General features: G+C 58.2%; 1 protein-coding gene across 1 annotated transcript in view; it reads left to right on the top strand.

Moving 5' to 3' along the window:
* Window positions 1–26161, top strand: part of JAKMIP1 (janus kinase and microtubule interacting protein 1) — a 68001-nt gene that overhangs the window by 25636 nt on the left and 16204 nt on the right. The window contains exons 2-5 of the mRNA XM_090267096.1: window positions 12970–13223; window positions 15196–15690; window positions 22464–22673; window positions 23510–23629. Of these exons, the coding sequence (XP_090123222.1) occupies window positions 13095–13223; window positions 15196–15690; window positions 22464–22673; window positions 23510–23629 (954 nt within the window). The 5' untranslated portion in view covers window positions 12970–13094. The remainder of the gene's footprint in view (window positions 1–12969; window positions 13224–15195; window positions 15691–22463; window positions 22674–23509; window positions 23630–26161) is intronic.

Here is a 26161-nt window from a genome sequence, read left to right as displayed (position 1 = left end):
CGAGGACTCAGTGGCCCTGAGCAGCTTGGAGTACCATGCCATGGACTGAACAGGGCCAACTTCAGCAGGGAGGAGTGTCTGGGCAGGAAGGCTGGGCTCCAGCCCCGTTTGGCAATGGGCAGGCTGGGGGTGGGGGGGTGAGTGGAGGTCAGGGGAGGCCAGGGAAGGTGAGTTGGGGGCTGGAGAGGAGAGCGGGGGCCCGTCTCAGGTGGAAAGAGGTCAGTGGCGTTCAGGGGAGGTGTGTGGGGCCAGTGGAGGCTTGGAGAAGAGCCGTCCAGGTGACAGGTGGGGACAGACTCCATGGAGCAACGGAGAGAGGCCGGGCTGGGCGGGGTTTGGGCCAGAGGCAGGTCTGCCGTGTTGTGGTGGGAACGCCCCGAGTGTGAGGAGCGCTTGGAGGGCAGTGATGCTTCAGCAGCGGGGACAGAGGAGGGAGGTCTGGGGACAGGTGGGAGTGAGAGGGTCAGGGCCAGGGAGAGGAAGGCGGTGCGGGCTGGGGGCTGACCCTGCCAGGTTTTCGGTTGCTGTTCTTCTGCGGCCTTGATGCAGAAAGACCGCGCTCTTCCCTCCTGAGTGGTCTGCGCGGGCCATGCCAGGCTCCTTGGGATTCAGGTATAAATGGGGTCACCTTCCAGTTTTATCCGCAGATTGGCTATTGCTGGTCTCTGGGACAGAAAGTGACTGCTTTTTGGCACTTAGCCATATCTTACAACTTTGGGGAACTCTAAAAGCCCTGTTAGCGCACCTCAGACTGGACGTTTTGACTCCACCTTCTTGGGGTGGATGTTTCTCCCCAGCCCAGGTCCTTTTGCGTCTCGGTTCTCTCGGCCCAAACCTACCCTCCGTCTGCTCGGACCTGCGCCCTTTCCCCGGCCCTGGCAGCAACGCTCCACCTTCTCTTCCTAAGAATTCTCTTGTTCACGGAGCCCCCTCCCCTGCCTGAAAACGGGCGTCGCTTTCGTTAGGGCTGTGACGCCAGCAAGCGTCTCGTGCGGGGTCTTCCCCTGAGCTGTGGGGTCACATGGTGACCCGCTTACACGCACAGCGGCTGTGACAGACCTTCCCACGGCCTCCACGGTTTGTCCCCTCATTCTCGTACTCGGCCCCTCGCCATCCCATCTCTAGGGGTTGTCCCCTTGTCTGACGGTTCCCTTGGGGTAGACTCCGGAAGTGCAGCTATTGCAGAAAGGCAGTCCCTACGTAAGAATTTCACAGACGCTGACAAATGGCCTTCCAGGAAGGCTGTGCCGACTAGTCCTCACCGAGGGTGAGTCGCAGGGCGCCGTCCCGCGGCCTGCCTGCAGTGCACGGCGAAGCCTGGCCACCGTGACAAGTGCGAGTTCCCGTTCCGGTCCGTGTTCCCTTGGTTACCAGTGGGGCTGAGCATCTTGCCTGTGGCCTGGCCGAGGCTTTTTCTTGTTTGGGGGGTCGCTTCTTCATTATTGATACTAACTTTTCGGTTGGCGTGTCGCTGAAAGCGGTTTTGACCTGTGATAGGTTAAGGTATGTTTTCCCGCCTTGCTTTTCCGCTGCGGAGTCGCCATGGGAGCCCTCTGTGGGTGCTCAGCCTTTCTGCGTCCTTTAATACTCGTTTTTGGGGTTTTCCTTCTCTTGTGGTTTCTCGTGTATTTCAGTCTGTAGCCCACCTGAGGGCTGTGCTGCTGTGAGGGTCTAGGTGGGCACCCGGCGCCGCGGTGTCCGAGCGCTGGGCACACAGCGGCGTGGCTGGTCCGCGCCCTCCCCACTTCCGTGCTGAGTGCCTGTGTCGGGGCCTCTGTTTTTGGACTTCCTGCTCCATCTCGCCGATCTATGGAGCAGCCCAATTTTTATCCCTCAGGAGAGAGACATGAACTTCCAGCTCAAAGTTTTCAGACCAGAAAACTGGTCGATGCCCAAAGACCCTGCGGGATAACTGCCCCTCCATCCCAGCGCCTTCTTTCTGCCTAATCATATCCCACCCATGGCTCCAAACCCAATCCTTTATTTAAACAAGAAAATTTTTTTAACCTCACCCAAGGACATTTTTTTTTCATTGCTTTTAGAAAGAATAGGAGAGGGGGGGGGAGGGAGAGGAGAGGGAGGGGGAGGGGGTGCAGACTCAGCCAGCAGCTGTCATGGACAGACCACGTCCAGGGGCCCTGCAGCCGGGCTGTCACCTGGGTCTGGCCCAGAAGCGACCCCTAGCCCACCCTGTGGCCTCCAAGGAAGGTGTGGAGCAGCCCCCCAGCTGATGCTGTCGGGAGCTTCCCGCGTGAAGCCAGGAGGAAGCCTGACATTTCGTCGGCTCTTAGATTTGCATCTCGGCGGCAAGGCGTTGGCTGACCAGGCCTAGCAGAGGCCGAAGCCAAAGGCTTGCAGCAGATGGCGTTGGATTAACTTTTGCAAATCATAGGAAAGAGAGCGCACAGCCATCTGTTTGCTGTGTTGGCATTCGGCTTCAACTTTTTATCAGAATTATGGACTCTGTGAGTTCCTGTATTTTATTAAATTTCAGTAATATGCCATCAATTGAGAGATGCGTCATTATTTTTGTACCACTAAAAACAGGGAAAAAATAACGTCGCTAGTTAAACGATGACAGGGTTAGGTTGTAGAATCACACCGTGACTTCAGCAGTGTGAAAAAGGGAGAAAACGTGCGCCCTGGAATCAGTTTGGTCGTAGGGTCCTGTTCACGTCTGGGCAGACGCCTTGGGGGCCGGCTTTGCGGAGGGCACGGAGGGAGAAAGGACCGTCGCAGTTCCTGCTCCCCAAGCACGCGGACTGTCAGGCACGCAGACACGCTAAGGGGGCCGCTGGCTGCTGGGTGGGTCACCCACTGTGTGCCCGGCCCCGCGGACCCCTCCGCGGCCACCGGCGCCTTCCCGGCAGCAGTTCTCAGACGCCGCTGGGTGGAAACCTTTATGCGCGGAAACGCCGATCGCCGGGCCCCACTGCCGGGCATTACCCTTCATTCGGACATGGCGGGACCCGGGAGTCTGCATTTCTCCAGCACCGGGAGATGGGGGGCAGGAGGGTTCAAAGGGGAACGTGAAGGGGCGCCTCAGTGCCGTGACTGTGCGGCCTCCCGCTGTGCACACGCTCCACAGTCCCGGGCAGTCCCTCCAGGGTCGCACGGGGAGCAGGCACGGAAGACAAGTTTCCTGCCCTCCCCGCCGTCAACAGCACATGCGCGGTGGCCCTGCGGCTCAGGCCTTGGGGAGCCCCGGGTTCCTTAGGGCAAGCGGGTGCGCCCCCTGGTTCTCCTGCCCGCCGTGTCCGGCCCTGGAGCCTGGCTGCCCGGGTTCCTCGCCAGGCACTTTGGGGCAAGTTCCTGACGTTGCCACAGTCTTCTCATCGCTAAAACAGGACGGCAATCGGGCCTGCTGTTTAGGGCCGTGGTAGGGTCTAACGTTCGTACCCGGGGCAGAGCGGAGAACGAGGCAGCCCCCCGCTGGCTGCTGGTGCTGACGCTGCATGGCAGCGAGGGCGGGGTGCCGCCGTCTCCGCACGGAGCCCCTGCATGGCGGCCACCGGGCAGATCTGATGCTGGAGAGCGACATCATCGTCACAGATCCAGCTTCAGCCTGTATCCCACCTGGTCACCAGAAATGCCTTCCTGCCACGGTGGTCTGCTCACACCCCCTCCCTGACTCCCTGCTGCCTGAGCGTGAACTGGAAATCCCTTCACACACTGGACAAGCACGGAAGGCCCTTTAGAACTTGGCTCAGGCCTCAGCCAATAGCACCACTGCGCCCCGGGACTCTGTGCTGCTCCGGCGATCATGGGAGGTGACAGTTGAACTTGGCCTTTGAGGCATGAGCAGGAGCCCTGCAGATGTAGAAGCCAGAAGGGCTGTCCTGGCTGGGGAGGTGGCCCCCGCAGAGGTGCAGCAGCAGGACGGGGTGGTGTCAGATCATGGGGCTGCCGGTGGGGCAGGGCTGGTCATAAGTGAATTGAGAAGCGGGCGACTGTGGCTCGGTTGAAAGTGGGGGGTGCGTTTGCCAGGCTACAGAGCTGGGCTGTGGTTCCTGCATGGGGCAGACCCAGCACCGCAGGGCTCCTGAGAGCCACGCTGAGTTCCCGTGTCTCCCTGCCCAGTAGAACCTCCTTCTAGGCTGAAATGCACCCCCATAACTTCTCCACGTCCCATTTTATAAAGGACTGTAGACACGTGACACATTCCTTGCCTGATTGCTAAGGGTGCAGAAGGCTTCCCCTTGGTGATTTAGCCGGTGGAGCTGGGACTTGGAACGGCACCCGCCTTTCTTTACGCTCTCATGCTGAGTCCCTTCTGGGAACCCAGATGCGCCGTCTTCCAGGCCTCTGCACATGGCTTGATGGGAAAGCCACTGAGTTATTAAAATAACTGTGGGCCAAGAGGACCGAGAACTTGGAGCTGCCATTCTGACGTAGCTTCTGCACGTTCATGGACCAGCTCCTCCGTGTCCCGGTTCCTGTTCCGCTCTGCGCCTGCCACCCTCCCACCCTCTGCAGTGCCCCTTGGCCTGTGGGACACGAGCTGGCTGCCCACTCCAGGCGCGGGACTTGGGGTCAGGCAGGGAAAGGTGGGCCTGGAGCTGTCACTCTGGCTCAGCAGCGAGCGTTTAGTAGGCCCCTGCTGTGTACAGGCGCCGCTCGTCTCTGTGACACGGGGGATGTGGGTCCCAGACGTTCCGAGGTGGGAGGGGCCTCAGGGAGTGACTGTTCCGTTCGTTCAGTGCATGTCCGTGGGAACACAGGACTCTCGTGGAGAGTGACGAGGCTGGAGGTGGATGTGGGCAAATGTTTCAATAGAGAAGGTATGACTAGCATGTTAAGCCTCCGATTTGTGGGTGTTATTGCTTAGAATAAGGCTGAAGGAGCGGACACATTTTTAAAACATCAGTAACTTTGAAGGAAAATACTAAGCAGGTACCAGTTAAGTTTCAAAGGGGTATGAGGGCCCCTTTTGGGTCCCCCCCAAATGTTCTCTGTCTTGGTCGCCAAACTCTCTGAGCTGCACCCTTACGTGCGAACGGAAACCCAGTAAGGCTGACGTAAGGAAGCAGGTGCGTGCCGTGTGCGCCCTGATGCAGAGCTCAGCAGCGGCTGGGGGGCGGCGGTTGACAAACACGGTCTGGCCCCATGCTCGTTTTTCAAAGGACAGAAGGAGGCCCAGAGAGGGACGCCTGGCGATGTTGGCCAGGTGTTGGGGCCAGGTGCAGGAGGGGCCGGCGGGGCTCCCGTGTGTGGCTTCGGCTGGATTTGCCTGCTCAGTGTCTAGGAAGGTGGGTGTGGTGGGTGGGCATGGGGGCGGCTTGTTCCAGAAAAGCAGGCTGTCCTCCGATGGGCAGGCAGGTGGCCTGGGTTTATTAGACCTGGCCCCCTTCCGTGACAAGATTCTGAAGATGACCCCCTGCAAGAGCGCAGTCTCACAAGTATCACCATCAGAGGACCCGAGTTTAAATTTAGGTGGTAGGAAGTGTCCTGAACCCTCCCAGGGGTCAATATCAGACGACCCATTTGCTCTTTTAGGGACTGCCTGTGTCCTGGGGGCTGACACGGGCTTTTCTGATGCCAGGTCCTTGTGCTCCCTCCCTCCCTCCCTCTCCCTGTCCCCTCCCCTCCTGCCCTCCCCCTCTCCTGCCCGCCCCCTCTGCTCTATCTCTGTCTCCGCTCGCTCGCCCTCGCCCCCTGCCTCCCTCGCCCCGGGAGTGGCTCATGGCGTGCCGGGGCATCGCTGCGGACTGCAGGGGTCCCCACGGGGAGGGACCACGACTCCGCGGGCTCGCGTGGAGCACTGTCACGTGCTGCTCTCACCCTTGTCATCTCGCCTCCTTCTCACAGCAGGACTGGGCGTTGGGGCGGTTCTGTGCGCGTCCCGTCCGAGAGACGTGTGTTTCCTGCGTTTGCCCGAGCACGGCCTGCTGCAGCTGTGGGGCGGGTGGCTTCCGTCTGGCGGCATTACGGCCATCTCGCGGAAATGGAGGAACTTAGACTCGGGTGTAGGTATATCATAGCTGATCTCTCTTCCTGTCACGGTTGAGGGGGTGGTTTTAGAGACCCACATTTTCAAAGGTGCTTTTAAAAGCCTTTGCTTCCTACCAGCAGCATTAGGACAATTTCCTGGGGCTCAGACGGAGTCCGTCGGGTTTTGGGGAGGAAGCCAGACAGACGCGGATGCCGAGGCTGCGGGCTCCGTGGGCTGTTCTTCGAGCTTGGCAGGCTGTGGAGGGCCGGGGAGTGCTGTCGCGAAGCCGAGGGGAAGCATGTGGCCATTCCCGGAGGCGGAAACCACTGGAGTCAGCAAGCAGGGCTGTGTCCCTGCTACGTCAGGCCCTTGGGGACGCCGAGTGGATGAACCGCAGACGCTGCCCTTGAAGTTCACGGCACAATAGGAAAGGCTCGGGTAGATACAGCTCTGGCGGGTGGTGCCACTTCCCAGGCCATGGCCCTGGGCGGGCGACTCAGTTTCTCTGGGTCACGGTTTCCCCTTCTCTAAAGTGGGGGTGGGGCGGGAGAAGACCAGCACCTGCTTCAGGGAGCATGAAGGTCACCGAGGCTGATAGGACGAGGGAGCTCTCCAACGTGGGGGTGTGTCCTGTGCTGTGGGGAAGCAGGAGAGGGGGACCCCCTGGCTCATCCACCGCTATCCCTGGAGCTCAGCAGGAAGCAGCGCCGTCAGCTAGGTGGCACGTGTCCTGACAGGATGAATGTGACTTGTCCTTGGAGGATGTGGCACATGGAGACTTGAGCAGGGGGGCTGTGTTTCTGCCGAGAGGGACCGGGAGGGACCGGGAGGGGCCCGGGCTTGTGAGCTGGGACGAGGAGCACGTGGCCCGGCCTGGCGGCGCACCAGGGCCCACTCCGTGCCGGTGGGAGGTGGAGGTGCGGAGTTCGCAGCCTGGGCGGGAGAAGAGGGCCCTGAGGCCGCAGGGAGAACCGGAGGTACTCGGACTTCGTGGACGGTTACAAGCACTGCATTTTAAGTGAGGTCGTTTTTTTGCCCCATTAAAAAAAACCTTTGGGAGAGATGAAATGGCATTCCGTCTACCTCGAGCACGTGTGGAACTAGCTGTGACTTAGGGTCAGACCTGGTTTCACATCTGGGACTCTGTATTTATTACCTGGGTGGCCCTGGACCATAGTGCTTGGTTTCACTGAAACCCCGTCAAGTGTGAGAGTCACTCTGCAAACACCAGAAGGTCAAGTGTGATGGTCTGCAGAGAGCTGGGCCTGGACAGAGAGCCCACCCAGCGCCCGTCCTTCTCTTCTGGGAAGAAAGACTGCGAAGGCAGCCTTCAGTTGTTTTCTCTGAGTAGCATGGTTTTACTTTTCTCACTGAGAGTATGACTTATAGCAGGTGTGGCTCAGTGGATTGAATGTCAGCCTGAGAACCAGGGGGTCGCTGGTTCGATTCCCAGTCAGGGCACAGGCCTGGGTTGTGGGCCCGGTCCCTGGTTGGGGATATGGGGGGTGGGAGAGAAGCAACCACACATTAATGTTCCTCTCCCTTTCTCACTTTCCCTCTCTCTAAAAATAAATAAATAAAATCAATAAAATCTTAATTAAGAAAAAAAAAAAAAGAGAAGACTATGACTTATAAAGAAGGCCCTGACAAAGCGGTCTGCTCAGCCGGGTCTTTGCAGACTGGCCGTGTGCCCACTGGTAGCGAGTGTGGCGCCCCCGGCCCCAGGCCTGTTGCGGGTGGTGCCACGTGCTGGTCCACAGCCGGGAACCTTCCCAGGAAGCCAGGAGGAAGGGAGGCTCTCGGATCCTGGGCCTTGCAGCTCCTCAGCACCAGGCAGGGTGGTGGGTGCTGGAGTGCAGAGCTGGCCAGTCCAGCCCCTGCCCCGAGGGTGGGAACTCTGGGTGGGAGGCGAGCTCTGTTTGGGGTTCCCGGTGCTGAGAACAGCGTCCGGCAGAGCAGAGGCTCGGTGAATATTTGTGGAAGGCATGGACGGTTGGATGGGATGAATGAACGATGGGGCAGGGCAGGTCAGCAGGTGGTGCCAGCCCAGCGTGGCCAGGGCAGCCCCGTCGGAGGGCAGCGTGGCTGCTGTGGGTGTTTCAGGAGGAGGAGGCTCGTGAGTGGGAAGAAGAGAGCCCAGGTCCTCTGGGCAGAGGAGGTACAGACGCAGGATCACAGCTGGTCGGGCGTGCGAGTTGGTGGGGGCCGAGTCGGGGGGTGAGCATCTGGAGAGCTGGCACTGGGTTTTGGAGGAAGTGGGGGCAGACTCTGGTCAGGATGCAGGTGGCAGGGCAGGGGACCAGGAAGGGCTCCAGAGGGAATGGTGGCCCTGCCTGTGGGGACGGGCAGCAAATCCAACGGTGGGAGGACAGGCACATGGCCCCACGTGCGCTCCCCCGAGCTGGGGTTTTGTCCGGCAGACAATGCGTCCATTCTCCTGTGTCTCTATTTGAAGCACATTCACCACCAGCGGGGGGTCCCTTTGTGGGGACAGATTCCCAGGCTGCGGACTTAGACCTGGTGTCAGTTAAGATTCCCATCCCCCACCCCCGTCCCCGCCCCGTCCTTCTTTGTCCTTCCGAGCTCAGTCTCCCACATGGCCTGGGTGCTTGGCTCCGGGAAGCAGGGTGCCTCGTGCCTGTACACTGGGAAGACGCACCCACCGGACACCAGTGCGTGTCCTGTCTGCACGGACAGCTGCCACTTGATGGACAGTGCTCACAGCAGTGAAAGATCTTCATTCACAGTTGGGGGAACCAGGCTGACTGACCTGGGGTTTGAAGCCACCTCTCCCTGGCTCTTCCAGACACGTGACCCTGGGCAAGTTCCTGTCTTTGGGCCTCGATTTGCTGGGAGGGTTCAAGGAGACCGTCCTGTAGAAGGCTGACCGCGGTGCCCGCGCCGTGTGCTCTGTCCTGGCGCCTTGTTCCCTGGAAGGCAGGCAGGGAAGCGCCTGGAAGCTGTGCGGTGGGGAGCGTGGGCGCACTGGGGTGGCTTCGGGGTGCCGGCAGGAGCCAGCAGCACTGGAGCTGTGAGGAAGCCCTTTCCTGTTCACGTGTTTCTTTTCGGCTTGAACTAGGAAGTATTTTCTAATGTAGCGGCTGCCTGGTGGGGAGTGGGCGTCCTGTTGTTGGAAGGACTTTCAAGAGATGCCAGTGGCCACGTGTGGGGGACTGAGGGGGGTTCCCGCGGGGAGGACAGGGAGGCGGTGGCCTGTGGGGCTCTGAGCCCCAGGTTCCCAGGTGCCCCCGGTGTCGGCTGACCTTGTCATTTGTGGTGTCTGCTCCATACACAGCGCGGATCCCCGTTTCTGGGACACTTCATGCCTTTGTCATGACCGTTGTCCCATTTGCTCCTTCCTGTGGCGGCTGTGAGGTGGCGGTCGTGGCTGGGCCGGCGGACAGCCCGTGCTCGCGCAGGGCCCGAAGCCAGGCCGCGGCCGCTCTGCCCAGCCCTTGTGTGCACCACGCTGTGCAGTTTTCCTTGACGAGGCCTCTGCCTTTCCTTGACTCCTGCCAGTCTTAGACACAATAAAACAGTTTATGCAAAAGGTGCAGCGCAGACTCAGTGAAGGAACCAGTGCTGGCCTGGGGCAGGGGCTCACTCGTGCCCAAAGGGGGGCCCGGCAGCATGGCTTCCGTGACTTTCATAGATTGCACAGACAGCTCTACAGCCGTCCCGGATGCAGAGTGACGCTTGAAGTCACCATGTGCGCTGGCGAACAGCACCGGCTCCGTCTCTTCTGCTCCTGTCAGAGGCCGGCAGGCTGCGGCCCCCCCACGGCCCCCGCACTCCAGGCCTTTCCCAGGTGGAGCCCCGCTGGCTGATGTGCAGCCACCCCCAGCCAGGGGCGCTCCGGCGACCTTCAGTGTTTCATGGCTCGCAGCCATTCCAGTGACAGCGCTCGCCACACTCCAGGCACCTGCCTTTCTGCTTATGGGGATTCCTCCCTGACGATGACTTCCCAAGTGGTACTGGGCCCGGGCTTTGTCAGGCAGCACGGTCTGTTTGGATTTCGGTGTATAAACCAAAGGCCCACACTTACTGAGAGAGGGGTATTTTAAGGGCCAGTTAACTGCGAAGGTCTGTTATTAAAACAGCCACGTTCTTTAGAATGAACTGTTTTGTGCTCACAGAAAGGATCTGACTACCAACGTGCGCCCGCCCCTTTGTGAAGGGGCCTGTCTGCGCAGGGGTTGGCGGAATGAGCAGGGCGTGTTGCACAGAAGGCCCTGGGACGAAGGGCGGGGACTTCGGCTCATCAGATGGCATTAGGTTTCAGAGGTCTGGGGGCTGACTTGACTTTTTACCAGCATTTTGTGAGTCCTGTTATAAAAATACCAGGCTGTGGCGGGGGTGGGGTGGTGGTGGGGGTCGGGGGGGCGGGTGGAGGCAGGGAGCCGAGGCAGGCTCTCCCCACCTGATAACCGAATGATCTCTGGTGACTCCTGCCAGCTTTTCCAGCCTCACACTGTCCATCTGCGGCTGGGAGGTGAAGGTCCCCTCCCGTGTCACCTCCCAGGTTGTGAAGGTGCCGTGTCCCGAGGGGAGGTGTCACGGTGATCGCTGATGCAGGTGCGGCGCAGAGCGAGGCAGCATCCGCTCAGGCCCGGCGCTGAGAAGCTGCTCACCTCGGGCCCGCGAGGTGCCGAGTGTGTCCCGTGGACGCCGGGGCTGTGTGCCCGGCGTGCTCGTCTGCGGCCGCCGTAAAGAATTCCCACGGACTGGGGGGCTTCAGACAATGGGCATGTACGGTCATGGTTCGGTTCTGGAGGCTGGAGATCTAAAATCAAGGCATGGGCAGCACCGTGCTCCCTCTGAGCCGTCCTGCCTCTTCCGGCTCCCGGCGGTTGTCGGTGATCTTGGTTCTTCGGCCGTGGCTGCAGCACTCCCGTCTCTCCAGCACTTCGTCTCTCCTGCCTGTCTCCCCTGGGTGTCTCTTTCTTACAAGGACACTTGTCACTGGATTTAGGGTTTACCCCAGTCCAGGATGAGCTCAGCTCGAGGAGATCTTTTACCTTAATTACACCTGCAAAGACCCTTTTTCACAGGTTCCGAGGAATTCTGTATGAACACATGCTTTTAGGGGGAGACCATTCCGCCCGCCCCAGTTAACAGCGGCCTCTCCTGTTCCAGGTGGCGTCCTGCTCTCATCCGCACCTTCCTGAACTTCCAGAGTAGACGGACGGCCTGCTGTCCCCAGGGCTGGCAGGGGACCTTCAGTTCACAGCCACTGAGGATGTCTAGCTTGCTGGGCCGCTGGCACTGAGCAGACCCCACTCCAGCCCCCACGCACCTCCCCAGTCTGCGCCCCTGGCTCCTGACTCCCACCCCACAGAGCCGCTTCTGCGAGGCCACCGACCCCAGTCCTGAATTCGATGGCCAGTCCTCATCCTCATTTTGACCTCCTAGCAGCTGCCTGCTGCCGCCGTCTTCCTCCTTCCAGGAGCACTTTCTTAGCTTCCCACTTCTCCTCTTTCCCCGCCTACAGGCTTCTGGTTTCTAGTCATCTTCTGATTCTGTCTCTGCGCCCCGACCCCCGAAGGCTGGCATTCCTCCGCGCCGGAACATTCTCTTCTCACTGTGCATTTTCTCCCACGGCGATCTCATCCCAGAGCCGCCGCTCACCGGCTGTGTGGCCTTAGGTAGCTTACCTAACCCCTCTGGGCCTCGGTTTTCTCCGCTCTACAGTGGCCTGATAACTATACCCAGGTCTGCAGGTGCTGCGAGGACTATACGCCCCCAGCCCCCATCTCAGGTCTCGGTGCATACACAGGCACTTCATAACGTTCTATTGCCGCTCCTTCAGGGGGTGGCTGTGGAGCACCTCCTGCGTGCGGGCCTCTGTTCTAGGCACAGGGGCACAGCAAGGAACAAAATGGACCCGGCCCTGCTGGCTGGGAACTCACAGCCCAGGGCAGGGGTAACAGAGAGGAGATAAGTGAGTGCGTGGTTTGTCACGTGGAAGCCGATGCTAAGGCAGAGCAGGGGGCGGGGAGCGGAGGGCCGGCTCCCACGGCGCTTGGGCCACGAGTTGGGGCTCCGTCCTGGCCCACTCCTCACAGCTGAGGCCCCGGCCAGGTTCACGCTGCTTCCTCGCTCCGGCTGTGGGGCCATAGGAGCCCTCGCCGCGGTGCACCTCAGTGTGCTCAGCTGTGATGCCAGGTGCCTCGCGGGGCGGTCGTGCTGCGGGACGAGATGTGTCATGGGTGTCGCACCCAGTACACAGCGCTGTGGGCTGTTCCTCCTCAAATCCTTAAGGGCTCTGGCTCTGCCACCCTGGGGGCTCTGAGGGCAGCCTTGCCGAAGTGACGGTCTGGGTCCCCCAGGGGACTGGGAGTGCTGGGAGGGCCGGTGGCTTCTTAGGGCTTCCCCGGTGATCAGGTGGCCAGCTTGGGCCCCGCCAGGCAGGGAGAGGAGCCTGGGGGGACTGCAGGTTGCTGCGCTTGGCTGTCACCTTCTCCAGTGGCCTTCACTGCTCCCCTGGGCTGGCTGGGGCCCGTCCGCTGGGCCCAGAGCAGGTGGTTTGGGGTGAACAGTGCTACGCTAGTCTTGGGGGTGGGGGGGAAACCCCTATCTATGCAATCTAAGAATTAGTTTTTCAGAGTGTGGTCCTCAGACCCTGTGCCAGAATCACTGGATGTGCAGGAGGGCCCCCCACCACATCCCTCGAGCTTCGAGCTCTGCACCCCTCCAGGGACCTGCCTTTGAAGTGAGCACCCCAGTGGCTGAGTCTCGCTGACAGGTGCAGACCACAGCCTGCAGGGCACCTAGATATTGTCGTCGCAGCTTCTCTGGGAGTGGGCCCAGGACTCTGCGGCATAACAAGCCTGCCCGTGGTTCTGTGCGGCCCTAGTTTGAGAAGCGCCGGGTCAGCCTGTGACTGGCAGCGACATGGTGAGCAAGGGGCTGGCCCAGGGAGAGAGGCCTCAGCCAGAGTCGCTGCCTTTGCGTTGAAGTGCTCCAGGCAGGAGGACGCCGGTGTCTGTCTGTCTGTCTGTCTGTCTCTCTCGGCTAACCCACTTCCTTCTCCCCAGGATCCCAAGTGATGGTGGTTTACACGGACGGGGAGCTGAGCCCTGCGAGTCTGGCGGAGCTGGTGGCGGCGCCTGCTGGCTGGCGGGCGTGAACGCGGACTCTCAGCGTCTGACGGAGGGGAAGCATGTCTAAGAAAGGCCGGGGCAGGGGCGAGAAGCCCGAGATGGAGACGGACGCAGTGCAGGTGGCCAACGAGGAGCTGCGGGCCAAGCTGACCAGCATTCAGATCGAGTTCCAGCAGGAGAAGAGCAAGGTGGGAGGGGCTTTCTCCCCACCCCACCCGCTGTTGGCATCCCCGCCCCCCACCCCTGTGCCGCCGGCCCCTCCCAGGCTGCCCTGCACGCACCTCTGCTCTCCCACTGCACATCCCCACCCCTGCTCTGCCCGTGACCATGCTTCCCTTTATCTACCCTTTAGCTTTGAACTTTCCTCCTTCCGACAGTCCTTCAGTCCTCACCGGGGCAGGTGTGGACGTCCCTGCTCCCAGGGGAGGGACAGGAAGCTGTGGGAGGTTGTACAGTCAGGGCTCTTCAGAGAGAAACAGAAGCACAGGAGGTTTTATATGTGTAAACGCACACACACCTGTGTATACGTGGGGCGGGGGGGTTCCCAGAAGTTGTCTCACGCCACTGTGGAGGCTGACAAGTCTGGCATTTGCAGGGCAGGCAGCCGGCAATCCTACCAAGAGCTGATGCTGCAGTCTTGGGTCCAGAGGTTGTCGGAGGCTGAGATCCTTCCTCACCAGGACATCCCACTGATGTGGGGAGGCCCTCCCATGCTATCGAGGGCAATCTGCTTTACTCAAGGTCTGCTCATTTAAATGTTAATCGGATCTAAAGAAATACCTCCACAGCAACATCTGCACTGGTGTGTGGCCAAATGACCTGGTACCATGGCCTGCCAAGTTGACATGTTGGGTGAGCCATCTGGAGGTTTAGTAACTGGCCGAGGGAAACACACTCATCAGTGCAGATTCAGGGTGCGACCAGCTCCCATCCTCCTGACTGCAGATCATGGGCAACGTTGACCCGAAAGTCAGGGCGGTGTTGCCCCCTGGGAGGGGGATGCCAGCCAGGAGCACCCGCATTCAGTGAGAGATCGTGTTCAGTACTTAAAAGGCCTGGTTTCCTGGGCTTAGCTCTTTGGAAAAGGACCCTCGTTCCAGCCCTCGGGCGGGGTGGGCCTGGGACCGGCGGCCCCTTGTTTGGTTTCTGTTTTGAGACTGTTGGATGCGAGGGGCTATTGGTCCTGTCTTTGCCTGGTTGGTTCTGTTTGCTTCTTTCTGCTGTTTGCGATAAGGAAGGTTTACCAGCACCCCGGGGGCTCTGTACAACTCCTCCCCTGAAGTGGGTGTCAGCGTGCTGGAACGCCGCAGGCAGGGGGGTCCGGGGGAAATGCTGCCCTCTCTGTGCTCATGAAGTGTCCCGGGGAGCGTGTGGGTTGTGCGACGCAGAAACGAGAAGGGCAAAGCTTTGTGGCGTGCATTAAGAAAACACTCCCTGGCACATTTTATGAATCACGTTTCCAGCTGTTTGCTGATTGCGCAGGTGCGCTCAGGTGGGGCTGGCAACCTGGCGTCTGCGGAACACCAGCTCCGGGGCCAGGTGCCTGGGAGGACGTGTGGCTCTGCCCCTTGGCAGCCCCTCACCCAGGCGGGTCACGGAAGCATCTCTGAGCCTCAGCTGCCGGTTGTGGGCAGAATGTCCCCTCTCTCCTGGGGCTGTGAGAGGCCAGCGTGGGGGACGCGCTGGAGCCCCAGCCCAGGCGGGTAGCAGGGAGCAGGTAGCAGCCGCTCCCCCTTCTCCCCCGTGGCCCTCTCTCCCTCCACCTGCCCTGTCTTCTCTAGCTCCCGAGTCCAGTGCGTGGGCACTGCAAATACGTTCCTGCCTTAAAATGCGTTCAGCTCTAATGAGAGACGATTTGTGCCGGGCACGTTTGGTGACCGGTCAGTTGTCCTTCTTTGTAAATCTATGAGTTGGAAGAAGTCCGAGGTCTGATGCCCCTCACCAACATCTCATGTTTTTCGGCCTCTGGGGAAAATCCCAGGAAAGAAGTGGGATGAGAGTTGATGCGGGTCAGACCATGGGGGTCCCAGAAGGGAGAACTGGAGTGTGGGACCCCGGAGGGTCTCAGGGCCGTCAGGCACGAGGGTGTGTGGGCGGTACCCTCTGGGCACGGCCATCTCCCCAGCCTGGACCGAGCCGGACGCCCTCTCTCCGCTGCAGGTGAGCAAGCTGCGGGAGCGGCTGCAGGAGGCCAAGCTGGAGCGGGAGCAGGAGCAGCGGCGGCACACGGCCTACATCTCGGCGCTGCGGGCCAAGCTGCACGAGGAGAAGACCAAGGAGCTGCAGGCGCTGCGCGAGGTGCTCATCCGCCAGCACGAGCAGGAGGCGGCGCGCATGGCCAAGATCAAGGAGGGCGAGCTGCAGCGGCTGCAGGCCACGCTGAACGTGCTGCGCGACGGCGCCGCCGACAAGGTCAAGACCGCGCTGCTGGCCGAGGCGCGCGAGGAGGCGCGCAAGAGCTTCGACGGCGAGCGCCTGCGGCTGCAGCAGGAGATCCTGGAGCTCAAGGCGGCGCGCAAGCAGGCGGAGGAGGCGCTCAGCAACTGCGTGCAGGCCGACAAGACCAAGGCGGCCGACCTGCGTGCCGCCTACCAGGAGCACCAGGACGAGGTGCACCGCATCAAGCGCGACTGCGAGCGCGACATCCGCCGGCTGGTAGGTGCTGCCCGCCCGCGCCCGCGCCCGCGCCCACCCCCCAGCCCCCGCCCGCTGGCACGCGCGCACGGTGCTCTCCACACTGCGCGCTTCCTCCCTGCACGCGGGCAGACACTCGGGGTTCTGGGGACCCCTGCGCTCCAGGCATCGGTCGGGGTACGGGGCCTTCAGCAAACACCCTGCCGGCTTAGGGGCGCTAAGGAGGCTCGGGGTGGCAGGTCCCTCTGCAGTGGGTGTGTCATCCCTGGTAGATCGCCCAGCTGCTCGGAAGGACGTTTGTCGCCTGTGACATGAAGTTAACACACAGTGGGAGCGGTGGTTATAGGAAAGGGCTGTGGTCGTGTGTCAAAGTGCTGGGCGTTTATTTACTCATTTAATTAACAAACCCGGAGCAAGCAGATTGACACCTTGAGGTAAGATGTGACAGGTCAGCACAGGCTGGCTGTCCTGTTGCAACAACTAGAAATATAAATTGCAATCAGTCCTACCTTTTAGAGACTGGAGAGCTGTGAGGTCTAGGAGAACTGACGTTTCAGAGGGAAGGGGAAGGAGCCCTTCCCAGGGGGCTTTGCTGAGCCTGGGTGGGGGCTGGGCAGTGAGCGTCCCCTGGAAGTCAGAGAGGAGGAGACTCTCTGGCTGCTCTCCGGGTTGGCGAAAGTTAAGGCGGGAACTGGAGGAGCTCCCAGCACGAGGCTCTTCACCAAGTCCTTGGGTGATAGGGGAGACAGCGAACCAGGTGGTGGGAAGGCAGGGCGAAGTGTCCCACAGCCACGCTGTCCTCAGGAGACACAGCCGGCCGAAGGGAGGGGACCTGCACCAGAACCTCCCGTCTGTCCCCCAGGCCTGTGTCCAGACTTGGAGCTTGTGTGGTGCAGGAGGCTAAGCACCCAGGGAGGCTGAGATTCTCAGACCAGCTCCAACACGGACAGCAGTGATATTTACGAGAGCGGCATCTAAACTCTGAGGACAAGACTGAACCTAAAGGGCTGGGAAAAGACATGTCACTGAACGCCAGCCAGAGGGAAGCTGGTCTGGTGTGTTGGTGTCAAGAATTAAAGGCAAGAGGTAAACTAAACCCAAGTAGGGGAAGTTCCATTCCCAGGGAATGCACCTAGCAGAACCTCAAAGTGTATAAAAGAAAAGCTTTACCAGAACTAAAAGGAGGAATAGACAAATCCACACTGCAGTGGGGACTAGCAGGAGAAAGAACGTACGAGAACAAATGGACAAAGATGCACTAAATTCGAGTGACACGGCCAACTTGAAGTAAACGGACAGAATGCGATGCCCCAGCAGCTGCAGAGCAGCGCTCTTTCCAAGGGGACGTGCCGCTCCTCAAGGCAGAGGACACGTCAAAGCATGTGGTGATTAAATCAGTCCTGCGAGCAGACCTTGTTTTAGACGAAAAAGAAGAAATGCCGAGACTCAAATATCTAAGCTTCTATCTCAAGAAGAAAGAAAAAGAGCAAATTAAACTCTCAGAAAGGAGAAGGAAGGAAATTATGAAGAGTGGGGCTCACTGAAGTCAGTTAAGGAAACCAGCGCATTCAGAAGTTAACGAGGGGCGATAAAGCGACACACCCGTACCAATACTGCTGAAGAGGAAGACCCTCCAGGTCCTAAATATAAAGAATGTAAAAGGGGAACCATCACACCTCCTGCAGACATTACGAAGATAATAAGAGCACGTTGTGAATGGCATACGCCAATAAAATGGAAACTTGGATGAAATGGGCATATTCCTTGAATTTGGTACGTACAGCTTACCAAAACTGACACCATAAGAAATAGAAAGTTGGAGTAGTCCTGTAGCTATTAAAGACATTAAGTCTGCAATTAATAGCTTTCCCACAAAGGAAAGCCCAGACCCAGCTGTCCTCACAGGTAAGGAAGAAGTTAAATGAATTCTACACAAACCCCTTCAGAAAACTGAGACATAAGGAGTACGTTCTGACTGATTTTATGAAGCCAGCATAGTTTTGATCCCAAACCAGTGAGTGATATTATAAGAAATAAAATCTTCAGATGATTTCTTGTGGACGTAGACGCAAGAGGTACCAAGTAAGCTATGAACAAGTCAAGCCTAGCAATATATGGAAAGGCTAGTAAGTCATGACCAAGTAGGGTTTAATTCTAGCAATATGAAGAGTGGTTTAATATTCTACAATCAGTGAATATAATTCAATTTTAATAGAAAAAGGAGGAAACCATACAATCATTTTACTAGGCACAAAAAAGCATTTAATAAAATTTAAGTTCATGATATAAACTCACAGTAAATTAGGAGTAGGCTGGCATTTCCCTAATCTGAAAAAGGGTCCTATCAAAAATATACTGGCTATCTACATAATGGTGAATTATTGAACATCTGCCCTGAATTCAAGAATAAGACACAACTTCTATTCAGTTATTGCACCCTGGCTAGGACCTCACAGACACAGGACAGTAAAAAGAAACAAAAGTTTTAAAGATTGGACAGAGAGAAAAGGAAACTATCTTTATCTGCAGATGCTGGGATTATGATGTAGAAAAGCCAGAGACTCTGCAGACCATTAGAACTGGTGAATTTTTCAAGGTCTCGCAATAGAAGGTAAATGCACAAAAGTAAATTGTGTTTCTAGCAGTCGTCTGTGAAGGAATAAAGGCCTGTTGTTCCAAGCCACCGAGTCTGGGCATTTGTGGCAGCCCTGGGAAGCTGGTGGACGCCACGCCTGGATGTGTCCGCCGCCATGAGCGCTCAGGAGCAGTGCGTGTCCCGGCCCCTGGCAGCAAAGAGGTGGAAGTGGGAGTGTAGGGAACTTCCAGAACAGAAAGTGTTCTTAAATGACCCCACGCCCTTCCTTCCCCACCATCTTCATCTGCCATTGCCAACCTAGGACGAAGACGCGATGGCTAGCGCTCTGTGGGCATGAGGGGCCACGAGGATCGTGACTACATCCCGGGGCCCCTTCTGAGGGGAAAGCGGGGAGACGCCTGTGGCCTTCCTACTCTGGGAGCCCTGCCGCTTCCCTTTCCAGACTTTGTACGTGAGGGAGAAAGAAGTTCCAGGTTCTAAGCCCCTGCGTATTGCAGGAGTCATCGTTACATGCAACCAGACCTAATCCTCACGGTCGAAGGAATGAGTCCAGAAATCACAGAGTTACTGCCCCAGGCAGGTTGACCTTTCTTCCTGACTTTTCTTAAGAGGCATGTTAAATGTGGATGCGGGAGTCTGCAAGCCTTCTTGCGTTTCTGATCCAATCCTGCAGCAGAGGAAGTGAAACGCAGCGTACCTCTGCAGCACGTTGCCATGAGCAACAGGCCTGCCTGGGAGGGACATTTGTCTGCGGGTTAATAGGCGACACGGACAGTCGGTCTCTCCACTCTGTTCTCCTAAGTGGGTCCTTGCAGGCGAAAACCACACGCACAGGGAGCAGACCTGGACTGGGGACACTTCTGTTCCGTGCTGAAACGGACACAGACCCCCAATCCTTGGTCCTTTTAAATTAAGCTCAGTCTCTTATGCAAATGCTCAGTTTTCCCCTCTTTATTTACCTTAAATGTAAACATTTCCTGGAACAGAGGGACATATTTCTGTTCCAGAAACTACAGTATGCTTCAGTTCACTTAGTTCTCACAGTCCCGGGGAAAAGCCACGTGAGGGCTGGAAGTCCACCGTCAAGGTGTGGGCAGGGCGTGCTCCCCCTGCAGGCTGTGGGAGGAGCCCTTCCTGCCTCTTGCAGCTGCTGGGGTGGCCGGGGACGCCAGCATCTGCGCCCCAGTGTCTGCCCCCACGTGGCTGCTCCTCCCTGTGTCTGTGCCTTGCCCTCTTCTTACAAGGACGCCGGTCGGTGGATCTAGGGCCCGCACTCCTCTGCGGTGACCTTAGCTTACATTTTAATTACCTCTGCCAAGACCCTGTTTCCAAATGAGGTCACCTCCTGACGTCCCTGCAGCCAGGCCACCGGGGAATGTCGGCACGCTCAGGTGGATGTGGTTCCAGGAAGCTCAGCATCAGACTCACTTCACTGGGGTGCTGAGGGTGGGGGCAGGATCGCTGGGCCCAGCCTGGGGCCAGACCACAGTCAGCAGTGTTGATGGTTGGCCGTGTGAGCTTGGCGAGTCCCTGCGACATCCGGACTCTGGCGGGGGAGATGGAACGATCTAGAAAGTGTCGGCCCCAGAATATACTCTTCATTGTCTGTCTATTCCTGGATGCTGTCCTCCTCGTGGAGACTTTCCAGGAAGCTTTTCCGTGTGAGGAGGTGTGAGCCCTCTGCTTGCCCACTGGGGGAAGTGGGGGGTTGGTGCTCCCCTAGCTGAGAACCTGGGCTCCGGGGACGGCTTGCTTCCGAGACGGTTGCCTTGTGTGGGAGGAGCTCGTGGGACCGTGGTGGGGGCTGCACGTCTGGGCTCCGGTGCAGAGCAAGGAGCGTGCGACCCGGATGCTGAGGGGGGCGGGCTGGAGCCCTGCCTGTTAACGTGCCGCACCCCCGGCTGGCAGTGCCCGTCCGCCTTGCTTTAGACTTTTCTGCCTGCACTAGTCACTCTGATCTGTACAGTGTCGTTAGGTTTTTGGCTCCCTCCGGGGGCAGGGACTCTGACCCGTTCTGCGCAGACGTTTCCCAGCTCAGGACTTGTTGAATTCATGAAGGCACGTCCGAGTGTTTAAAACAATGGCCTCCCTTCACATCGCTGCTGCTTCTGCATTGGCGTGTGCAGGGCAGCCGCGTTGCCGGCATGGGTCAAGGTTTTCCCTAAAGGTGCTCCCGGGCCCGCCCAGGGGAGCGGCCTGCGCGCCGCCACCAGGGGGCGCATGTTCTGCTGCTGCTGCTGCTGCGCAATAGCACCAGGTACCCCCTCGACTGTGGCCCAGGGAGCTCTCCTGGGGGGTGCGGGAGGGGGGTGGGGACGCGGAGGGAAGGGGGACATCCCAAAGAGCTTGCCAGAACAGGACACTGCTTGAAAAGCTCCCAGTCTGGATTTGGGGGGTACCACTTCCCTGCAATCGCAATGACGCTTTATCAGTTTTTAATGGTCTGCTGGTTCAGTGAGCGAGGCTTCTGTTAACCAGGGGCTAAAACAGAGCGATCCTGGCCGCCAGCGCGGTCGCCATATAACACGCCAGGCTCAGTGCCCACTTCCTTCCGTGGCTGAGTGAAGCCTCCCCACACCTGGACAGAGTCGGTTCTGGACTGTTCTCAGTGTCCCGGTGTTACAGAGGTGGGGGCTCCATGGGGAGGTGGCGGCCTGCCCAGGGTTCCACAGCAGCAGGGGCGGGTTTGAGCTCGCTTCCGTGCGCGGGGCGCAGACCCAGCCAGGACTCCGTGCCCGGGCGGCCTGTGTCTGAACTCACGGTGTAGGGTGCGAAGCCAGTTTCAGACTCCACTCAAGGTCACTCTCTCGCCCTCGGTGTGCTGAGCGGGCACTCGTATCAGTGTGCCGGGCTGCCTTCGCCAGTGGCCGCCAGCTCAGTGGCATAGAACAGCGGAAGCGTCTCCACTCGCAGTCCGGGGGCCGGAAGTCCAGAATGAAGGTGGCGGCAGGGCTGTGCGCCTCTGAAGGCCCTCGGGGGGATCCCGCCCGCCTCCTGCAGCTTCTGGTGGTCACGGGCCACCTGGACGCTCCTGGGCTGTGGCCGCGTCACTCGCGCGTCTGTCTCCACCTTCACCTGGCCTCCTGCTGTGTGCCTGTGTGTCCTTTCTCCTTTTATGAGGACACCGGTCATAAGGGCCCGCCCTATCCAGTGTGACCACATCCGAGCTAATTATGTGTGCAACAACCCTGTTGGCGAATGAGCCACATCTCAGGTTCTAGGAGGGACCTGGTTGGAGGGACAGGACAGCACCCTGTACAGCCCCTCACGGGGGCGCGTCCCAGCTGCGGTCTCTGTGTCTCGGGAGGGCAGCAGTTGAGGGCTCGGGGCCAGAGCTTCTGTTGCGTGGTTTCCCCGGGGATGCTGGGCGAGGCTGCGTTGGGGGGGCTGGGGCGGACCCCGAGGACTCGCGCCGACGGTCTGGTGTAGACGTGGTGAGTGAGGTCCTCGGAAAGACCGGGCACCCAGCGGCTGTGTGGTTGCGTGGCTCCGAGGGGAGTCAGGGCTGGGGGATGCAGTGAAGCCGCGGCCTCTGAGGGCCATGCTGTCGGGGTGGGGACACGGCTGCCTGGGGAAAGGGTACGGGCCGGGAAGAGGGCCAGCCTTGGGGGCCGCAGGCGGTGGCGGGGCACGTGGGTCTGTAAAGAGGACAGAGACTGAGAAGTCATCGCACAGGTGGGAGCGGCTGACACCATCGTGCTGAGGAGAGGGATGGGGCACAGAGAACTGTCCAGGGGGCTTCGGGCCAGGAGAGCTTTGGAGACCTCAGCGCGAGCTGTTTGGTGGCGGGGAGGGGCTGTGCCCGGCAGAAGCGGCTGGAGGAGCGAGCCGGAGACCAGGAGGGCGGCCCACGCTGAGAAGAGCCTGGCTGCGGAGGGTGGGGGCGGCGGAGGGGCCTGGAGGCCGGCGCTCTGTTTCATTAGGGTGAGTGGGACAGGGGCGTAGACACATGTCGAAGGTAAGTGTCTGGTTGACTGTATAGGTCCTTGAACCCACGTCTCCCTGCTCCTCTGAGCCCAGGGAAGCGGGGCCCAGGCCGTGCACTGCGGTCTCTCTGGGTCCTGAGTGTGCTGAGCTCAGCTGACTGGGGTCCATGGAATGGCTTCACCGCCTCTGGCCCAAGGCCAGCAGGGGAGATCCCCCCCCAGTCATGAGCCCCTCTGATTGACCATTAACGGCCCATTCTTCTCTCTTTCAGATGGATGAGATCAAAGGGAAGGATCGTGTGATTCTGGCCTTGGAGAAGGAGCTGGGGGTGCAGACGGGGCAGACCCAGAGGCTGCTGCTGCAGAAGGAGGCTTTGGATGAGCAGTTGGTTCAGGTCAAAGAGGCTGAGCGGTACCACAGTAGCCCTAAGAGGGAGCTCCCGCCTGGCATAGGGGACATGACGGAGCTCATGGGTGTCCAGGTGAGGGCTCAGGCCAGCCTTGAGGCCTCCAAGCTGACCCCCCACCATCTGTCTTTCCACTGGTCATCCTTCCAGTCAGCCTGTCGCCCGCCCTTCCGTCCATCTGTCCATCTGTCCTTCCCTCTCTCAGGCAGTCCTCTCCAAACTCGCTGACGTTCCCTGTGCTAGGCACTGGGAGGAGAGGTGGGCAGCCGGAGGTTTCTGCCTCCGGGGGTCTCCAGCTGCCTGCAGTTGGAAAGAAAGGAAGGAGGATGTCAGTGCAGGGTCAGTACAGAGCGCAGAAAGGGACCCAGTCAAGACAGGATGTGAGGAGTGGGTGCTCAGCCCGTAGGCAGGGCGTGTGGGGCAGTGGCCTGGTGCTTAACAGGCACAGAGCAGGCCAGAGCAGTGTCCGTCCGTCCGTCCATTCATTCACCAAATAGTCCTGTGTCTCACTGTGTTATGTGCAGACGCCACAGGAGGTGGTGGCATTCCTGTGGGGAGCAGGACGGACACAGTATCTGCCCTTGAGGAGCGTGCTGGCACGTTCATTGGCTGTGGGTGTTCCTGGGCCAGGGCTTGGACGCAAAGGCCCCCAGACGCCACGGTCAGGGTCAGGAGCCGTGGGCGGGTGTGCAGTCTCGTTACCTGTGAAACAAAGTCTTTTCTGCAAGTGGCTGGCAGAGCTGCGGGTATCATCCATGTTGCTGGGCTTCGGGGACCCCCAGCGTGGTGCCTGGTTTTAATGAGGCACCAGCTCGCCAGGCATGGCTGCGTCTCTCTAAGGAGGCTTTGAGTGGGGGCTTTGAGTCACCGAGGCCTCTTCAGAGAACATTCGAATCTTGACTCCTTTTTAGGACCAGCACATGGATGAGCGAGATGTGAGGCGCTTCCAGCTGAAAATCGCTGAGCTGAACTCGGTGATACGGAAGCTGGAAGACAGGAACACCCTCCTGGCGGATGAGAGGAACGAGCTGGTAACCAGCTGCAGAGACGGGTTGTCCTGGGTGGGTGGGAACAAGGTAGCCGCCCTGGGGTCGCGAAACTGGCTTAACAGGAAGTTAGTGCAGAGGCCCGTGGCTTTTTTTACTTCCTCATTTCTTCCCGGTTAAAAACCCAACGCGCGCTCATTGAGGAAGCCGGCTACTGCCCTTTGCTTCTGCAGAAATTTATCCTCGGCCTCAGCTGGAGAAGTTCAATGACAGGTGTGGAGAGGGTGTTTGTTGGGGTGCTGTTTATAATGGCATCAGAAATGAAGCAGAACACTCATTGTTCACTTCTCAAGTGCTGGTCTGAGCGCCCCTGGGGCATTTATCACGTGACCGTATGCGGTCATGAAGGATGATGGCATAGGTCCCATTCAATTGCCATGGACATTGGTTCCCAGTAAATTACATGATAAGAGCCGTTCATAGAACGAAAATACATTGTCATCCTGGATATTGGAGATTGTTTTAGGTGATGTGATTATGGATAATTTTTATTTTTTGCTTATCTATTTTTTTAATCTAAGCTTACCTATTTCTAATTTTAAAAATGGTGAACATGGGTTTTTGATTAAAGAATAAATCTCTAGTAAAATAGCACTTTAAAAAAATTCTCACCCAAGGAATGTTTTTGTTAATTTGAGAGAGAGAAAGGGGGAGAGAAACAGAGAGAGGGACAGAGAGACAGAGAGAGAGAGAGAGACACCGATTGGTTGCCTCCCGTACGTGCCCTGACCAGGTAGTGAACCTGCAGCCTTTTGGTGTAGGGGATGATGCTCCAAGCAATGGAGCCGCCCAGCCAGGGCAACACAGAAATTAAAAAAATATCTTTGCATTTTCTGGATAAACAGCTCACCTAATTTTTTCATGGTGGTCATCAACACATAAACTTCTCGACAAATGCCTCATAATATTTCTGTTTGTTCTAACTTTTATTATGAAAGCAAGTATCTATACCATTTGAAAAGCATGGAAGATAAAAAGTGTGAGTAAGTGTCAGGACCAAAATAAATTCATTTCCTTCTGGTATTTTTAAAGGCATATTTTTATATGTAGTACACGTCTCTCTGCTTTTCACTTACGTGTTCATGAGCTAAAGTAACTCCTCATGAGCTTGCATAACAGTTCACTTCAGTGGATTAGAGAAAATTCAGGCGGCTTGAAACAATTCAGACAACCCCGAAGTGTTTAATGTAGACGTCAGTAAGCTTGCCAATGCTTTCCTCTTAAAGTCACAAGGCCGCTACTGTCAGCCGTTTCAGGTGGCTCTTGAACGTCTCTAATGCTTCTGGGAACATGTCAACACCACCGAGAGTGTTTGTTTTGCTTGTGATTAGAAAATGGGACCCCCCCCCACCTTTTTGTTCTGCAACTTGCTGGCCTCACGTGACTGACTGGTCACAGCTCTGCCACCAATGCAGCAAGAGCCGCTTCTGCCTTTTTAACGGCTGCGTCGTACTCTGTTGCGTGGACGTACCAGGGCTCGTTCGCTCAACCATTCCTGTGCCGGGGGAAATTCAGGCTCTTTCAGGCTTCGTTTTTGTTATAAACAGCGCCACGTAGAAGATAACATTTCTGTATTTGCTCACTTGAACCTTAGTTTTCTAGAAGTAGAATGTGTGGGTCAAAGCTGCATCTCATGCTTTAAGAACACCAGAGGATTGTTTTAACGTCCACGGCCTAGTGACTAAGAGCAGGGGTCTGAAGTCAGTCCATGTGTTCGACTCTTGGTTCTAGCACTTTCTGTGTGACCTTGAGCACGCTCTCTGGGGTCAGGTTATTTGTCTATGACATGGGGACAGGGGTGGAGTCCCCTCCTAGGCTTGTGGCGAGCATTGAATGAGGGAGAAAGCCTGGAAGGGTTGCCACTATCTTGGAAACGTGGCGAGTTTCCTGTTTTATAGGTGAGGAAACTGAGGCTGAGAACTTGGCCCTGGCCCTGCAGCTAGAAAATGAATGTGAGGTTGCACGTCAGGTCCCCAGTTGGGGGCACAAGTGAGAGGCAACCACACAGTGATGTTTCTCTCCCTCTCTTTCTCCTTTCCCCTCTCTTTAAAAATAAGTAAATAAACAGACAAGCAAACAAGTAAATAATTTAAAAAAAGAAAATGAATGTGTTAGCGAGGACACGGCTCAGAAGGAAAAGGAGGGGCACCCAGTCCCTGCCCCCCGTTCCCGCCAGCACTGCTGTTTCTCATGTCTGTCTCAGTGCACCGGCCTGCGCACAGCAGTTAGGTGGCCGACTGCTCTGGAAGGCAGACCTGACTACAGAGAGCTCCTGCTCGGGCGGGATGGAAACCGGTGCCAGGGCTCTCCGGGTCCCTAAATCAGGCCTCCCCAGCGCACCCCTTCTCTGCCCATCGCCCACATTCAGCTGCGTGGACGAGCTGTGTTCCTGCAGATTGGAGCCTCCGGACGCGTGGTCCCCCAGCCTGGAATGTCTGCCCCCACCTGTCTCCCCGTGCTCTGTGTCCTCTTCCCCATCTGTTGGACAGGCACCCCTGCCGTGTCACCTCTTTGACC

Source organism: Furipterus horrens, unplaced genomic scaffold, assembly GCF_987537825.1.
Source record: "Furipterus horrens unplaced genomic scaffold, mFurHor1.1.pri manual_scaffold_2, whole genome shotgun sequence".
NCBI classification, from domain to species: Eukaryota; Metazoa; Chordata; class Mammalia; order Chiroptera; family Furipteridae; genus Furipterus; species Furipterus horrens.
This window is presented reverse-complemented; position numbering and strand designations above follow the sequence as displayed.